This window comes from Urocampus carinirostris, chromosome 2 (genome assembly GCF_059441175.1).
Source record: "Urocampus carinirostris isolate Australia breed hairy pipefish chromosome 2, RoL_Ucar_1.0, whole genome shotgun sequence".
Taxonomy (NCBI): Eukaryota; Metazoa; Chordata; class Actinopteri; order Syngnathiformes; family Syngnathidae; genus Urocampus; species Urocampus carinirostris.
This window is the reverse complement of record NC_142350.1, coordinates 63,947,848-63,953,847: the sequence shown is the minus strand read 5'-3', so window position 1 is coordinate 63,953,847 and position 6,000 is coordinate 63,947,848. Positions and strand designations below refer to the sequence as shown.

At 40.0% G+C, this 6,000-nt stretch overlaps 1 protein-coding gene across 2 annotated transcripts in view; it reads left to right on the top strand.

Moving 5' to 3' along the window:
- The first annotated feature begins 571 nt into the window (after nucleotides 1–571).
- The window catches only part of glcci1b (glucocorticoid induced 1b), a 42,015-nt gene continuing 36,586 nt past the window's right edge, over nucleotides 572–6,000 (top strand). For both annotated transcript variants that reach the window (XM_088327489.1, XM_088327488.1), the window contains exons 1-2: nucleotides 572–719; nucleotides 846–1,216. In XM_088327489.1, coding sequence (XP_088183615.1) covers nucleotides 916–1,216 — 301 coding nt within the window. In that variant the 5' untranslated portion in view covers nucleotides 572–719; nucleotides 846–915. The remainder of the gene's footprint in view (nucleotides 720–845; nucleotides 1,217–6,000) is intronic.

The window sequence follows — 6,000 nt, the reverse complement described above, 5'->3', positions numbered from 1 at the left end:
GGAATCAAATAATTGGCACTACATGCAGTCGACCACCAAAAATGTTAGATCAGGTCTGTGGTTTGCAATAATCTGTAGTCTGTGCAGCCCTTTGAGACTCTGTGATTAAGGGCTGTACAAATAAACATGACTTCACTTTTCATTTATGATTATAACGCTTTTCTACTCCCCAGTATTTTGTCAAAAAAAGGTGGAAAAAGCCCCCCCTAAACGGTCGATCAAATTTATCTTAACCACCAAGTATTTTGTCCCTTATCTGGCTCGATTGTGATATATTTAGCAAAAGAACTGTTTGCTTACAGAGTGTTTAAATAACATCTGCGTGACCAAAGCTATATTTGTAATCGACATTAAAACCAAAAGTTAAACATTTTCCATCGCCCAGACAAGAACAACAGCACTTTACTCGTCGTTAAAACTGTATCCCTATCCGTGATGCCATTGGCTACTTCCACGATCAATAGATAGGCTTAGACCAATCCGCGCCTTTACTGTACATCCTTGTCGTCCAATTGCAAGGCGAGTTTACACTTAGGCCCGCCCCCACCTCACGTCATCTAGTAGTCTCTTTGAAACAAGTCATTTTTAGCAGAGTGGCAGAGATGAACGCCACGCATCTGCAATAGTCTCCCCTAGGCTTTTTAAATAAGTTATGAATACTATTTTAAGATAGTTATGTTATAATTAAAGTTGGAATTTGCTTTTTGAGTAACTTAAAGGTAAGTTTTGTATAAACAGACATCTCTTTGTTGCTGTTATTCTTCGACCGCAAGAGTCGAGTACACACGCACGCGCACTAAAAGAGGAAGCTAATTGTTGTGCTAACTCTTCCTCCACTCCACCAGCTGCTGCCGGTGGCCGCACGTTTTCCAGCCCCTTCCTCGCTCTTAAAAGTCGGCCTTTCGGGGGTAAAACATGTCCGTCCCCGGCAACTCGCTGCAGCAGCCCCGGGTGAGGCGCAGCAATGCTGGCTCTCCCGGTTCTTTCGGCAACAGCGGATGCCGCCTGCACCCTCTCCGCGCCACTGTGCCCTACCAGCTGCTACGAGGCGGCCAGGGCAGCCCGACGCGGCCGCCGCACAGCCTCCACACCACCGCGGGCAGCCGAGGCTCCAGCCCCCCCTCCAGTCCCACTCTACTCATCCCGGGAAGTAAGCAGGGGCTGTCGCCCGAAAACAAAGACGCCTGCTGCCCTCCGGACTCGCCCGTTTCCAGAGGTAAACAACACTCTGCAAAGTATGTCACGCCACGTTGTAAACTCTTTTGTTATGCGGAAAAGTGCAGAATAAGTTAAGGAAATGATGTGAAATGTACAAAAATGGGAAATTATACATCTTATGAAGACTCGGAAAGTGTAAATATTTACTGAAGTAATTCGGTTACTTTAAATCTAGGGATGGGCGAGTACTCTTGTTATTCGTGCCAATAAGCACTTTTTAAAGGGACAGTATTTAATATTTAGTGCCCCCTAGTGGTATAATAACTTTCATTCAGTAAAAAAAACAAATGATTCATTTTAGTATACAAACGACTTGAACTATCGTACCAATGTTACTTTTTTAAATAAAATCATAGGTCGAGAAAAGAATGTCTTTTACACAGTGCAATCCCAATTTAGGTCACTGCCATGTTTGCCCTGTAGGCAGGGTTAGGTAGGGTTACTTTAACTGGATTACTTTCAATTACTTTTGGATTACTCCAATACCAAATATGCTAATAAAAGACAAAATAAATTAAATATGAATAAAATGACTAAATTGTGTGCAGGCTTGGGGAGTAATGGAATACATGGAACGGCAAAAATGATGTTGGCAAGCTGTTTGGCTTTATTTTCGTTTTGTTTCTGTCGCATTTTATGTTAGTTTTGCCAGAGATCAAAGAGATCAAAGCCAGGAGAGAAAGCTTACCACATGTTGTGAGTCATAATTTTATTCATATTTAGGTTCTTATGTCCTTTATTAGCATATTTGGTATTGGAATAATCCAAAAGTAATTGAAAGTAATCCAGTTAAAGTAACCCTACCCAACCCTGCCTGTAGGATGCCGCCACACTGCTCTGAAGGCACTGGCCCCCTGCTGGCACCAGACAACACAGTGCCATCTAGTGGTCAAATATTACACATTGGGGCTTTAAGGTATCAGTACTTGCAATGATAGGCGATACTACAAATGACTTCATTTTAGAAGCAATTTAAAGGGTTACTGTGTATTTTTTGACCCCTAAATGTTGCTGTATTGTGTAGTGCATACAAGTGCAAAAAAAGTACACTGAAGAAGACTTGGTGACCAAACCACATCGTTTTTTTTCTGGGAGTTTTTCAACACTTGTTACAAGTTTTTTTGTTTTCTTTGGGCATGATCGACAATTATGTGAGCTTCCTCTAGGTGAGGCTGAGGGATCCCTTAACCACCAGGGTCATAGGGGCACAACCTCCTGTGGTGTGCCTTTGGCAAGTACAGCCCGGCTGTTCTCATCCTTCTCCAGGCTCATGTTATGTAAAATGAAAGCAAAATTTCTACCTCAAGTATTTAAAAAAGTTTTGATGAGAGTTTGTGTATTTTTGCATGTTTTTAAAACTAATATAAATATTTTAATGAAGTTTTTTTAACCACTAGGTGGCGCTAAATAAAACTCAACTTTCCTTTAAGAATCAGGAACCGTAAATTGAATGAATGACACATCGCCATTAAATAATAAAATGGAATGGAATTGTCTTAATTGTCATTTATTACAGCGTAGTGTACAATGCTGACAAGCCTAGATGGTAGGGCGCCCGCTCCGAGACTGGGAGGTCGCTGGTTCAAGCCTCGGCCGAGTCATACTAAGACTTACAACATTGGTACTCAATGACTCCCAACACAGCAGTTGGGTCTAAAATGGCTGCGCCCTGTTTGGCTGCGGCTGCATCGGCTCGCTACAGTTTATCTGTACGGGTCAGGTGTGTCGACATTTCGTTCTGTGTGCATGGTTACAAAGAATGACAATAAAAGTAAATTCTATTCTATTTCTATTCTAACAAGACTAGATGAGCACATGAACTTTAAAAAAAAAGCTTTTTTGTCTACATAAATTAGGACTGGGTTATATGGCCTGTAAAGTAAAATCACAATTTTAGAATAGAGTAGAATGGAATATTCTTCAAAGTCAGTGTTTTCAACAAATGCATATTGTTGACAAAATTAGACGTGACACTGCTGGATAAACATGTGATAGTAGACTTGGAGGATCTTGAGGTATTGTTGCCATTCTGTGATGTTTCCTTAGTTTTTTAATTTTATTATTGTGCGTCTCTTATGTTGTTTTGTTTTTATGTTATACGGTCACCTAGTATGCTGTGATATTATTGTACATGCCTAAATAGTTTGGTGTTTGTATCCCATGTGACCAAAAGTCAAATTAAGTTTCGGGATTGTCTTGTGACATGCTTGGATAAACATGTAATAGAAAACTTAAAATATTAGAATAAGATGAAAGAAAAATATTTGGATAGATAAGTAATATACACATGGTAGTGGTTGTAGATAGCCCTAAATTGTATGTACATCAGAAAATGGTGCAAAAATTATGACCGTAAATATTTCGTTTCATAGGAGTTATATAAACAGGGAGCTTTAACGCCTACCAGAGGGTAGAAGGTCAAAGAGGTGGTGAGAGAAATCCTTAATAATGTCGTCGACCCTACTGTGGTAGCGTGAGCCGGCAATGTCTTGACTGGGTAGAGATCTGCCAATGATTTTTCCGAGATGTGTTTATGACACTCTCTAAAGTTCTCTCATTTGGTACCTTCTACGTAGCGTAACGGAGATTTGTTTATTGACAAGATAGAAGATGGGATTCGGCTGCTTGGAGTGATCTGAGTTGCAGTAGATAGTTTGGCCGCGAGAGGCTGTTAGAGACCACACAAAAGCAGATGCTTATCCATGTTTTTGGTATTAGTTGATGGTCGCTTGACACAAAACCTAGCTAAAGATACTCGCGGAGGCCTAAAGTACGACGGTGTAAATTTTCACAAAAATCAATTCAGCCGTTTCGGAACCTATAAATCACATACAAACACACGTACACAAATAGGGATTTATAAGGTAATTTAGATTCGGTTTTGTAGATTGAATAGATTTCGGTCTGAAAAAAGTGATTTTGGTTCTTCCAAGTAAAAACTAGTGAGGAAAAATGATTGGGTTTAAATAAAAGACATATGCTGTTATTATTGTTTTCTTTCTTATAAAAATCCCTCGTTAAAACAAAAAAGTTAAAAGAGGGATATACTTACATAGAAAAGTTCGGCCAAGATTTCTGGGAAAATGGACCTTTAAATTTAGAAGTTTCAACATCATCAAAAAAGGCTTGTATCACAACAATGTGGTGACGCAGACGTCAAACAACATGAAGTTCAGTCAAGATATTTGGGAGAAGATGCATGTTGAGATCATCACCACAAAAACAAAAGTGTAATTAAAGCCTCCAAAACTCACAAGTCGGTTTCAGTGAATTGGAAGTTCTAACTATGAACACCCTTGAGAAAAGTGACAAATATGTACCTCAACATTGCAAGACTTAAGACCATATCCACCATTACATTTTTGATAGGACCTGAAACCCCGAGTTAATATTTTGTCAATAACAGCATGAAACAACTCTCCGTAATGACTTCCTGCCTTTGATGACGAATCAGTGTTGGAGCTTTCTGGCTATGTATGGAGCGGTTCATGTTGCTGACCTGATTTCCTTTGTAGTGATGGCAGTACAACACATTTCGCTTAGTAAATCAGTTATGACACTTGTGTCAGGATGTTGGCAATGTATTATTTCACGTAAGTGGCAAGTTTCCTCCCGCTTTGCTTTGGCTCCGCTGCATGATTTGGAGGCACCAAGACTGTGGCTATGTCCCATCGTCTTCCTGCCAGGTTTATGAAATATAATAAAGGGCTTTTAGAAAAGTACCGTAAATTCCGGACTATAAGCCGCTACTTTTTCCCCAAATGTTCGGCTTATTCAGTGAAGCGGCTCATTTATGGAATTTTTCTAACGGCCACCAGCGGCGCTGGAGTATAAAAGGTAAGATTAAGACCAGTAGAATATGTGCGCCAAGTAAGACTGCAACCTCTAAGTTTAAGCATACATTGTCTGTAATGTTAAAGTATATTCCGATAATAAGGAAGACGCCCTTGATGGCTATAATTATGAGGAGGAAGTTGAGGACGATCTTCCGTGAATTTCACAATTACGATTTGCTTTATTTTAACAGGCACGTGTGATACACTGTATATTTTTGTAATGTATTTATTTTAGAGATTTATTCTGTTATGTTTTCCACGAACCAACCAAAAAGGGGCGGAGCAAACGCGGGCTGATGGGAATTGGGGTAAAGCCAAGTTACCGGTAGCTCTGTCTGTTGTCGCAGCGGACAATAGTGGAAATATATTTTTCCCAACCTTAACTTTAGAAATATACATTTTGTTTTCTTGGATTACTTTCAACGGGACCCGGACTTTACAAGTCTGCATCATACGTTAATTACGGGTTATTATTTCCCATATATGATACCTACTGCCATTCCAGATTTGTGCACTATCTATGTGTTTACAATCATGAAACCTACAGCCTGTACTGAGTTAAGCGTGTGATTGAGTCAAAAGAATTGATGCGGGCGTACGCGGCTTATACATGGGTGCGGCTTATACATGGGTGCGGCTTGTGTAAGTACAAAATTGGCAAATCACATTAAAAGTAGTGGGTCCGGCTTATAATCAGGTGCGCTCTATAGTCCGGAATTTACGGTAGTTGTTCACATTGCTGACTCCGTCTTCTGTTATGGTTTGTTCTCAATGCTGGATTCACAGAGGGGATGGTGATGAGAAGCACCGCCTGACCCCCCTTTTTTTTTTTTTTTTTTAGAAATTCTGCGAATGAATGGATCAGATAAGATCAGTGTCGAGTTTTCGGCATTTTAAAACAATTCTGCGAATTAATAAATCGATCGGAGAACTTAAGGGAAACTGT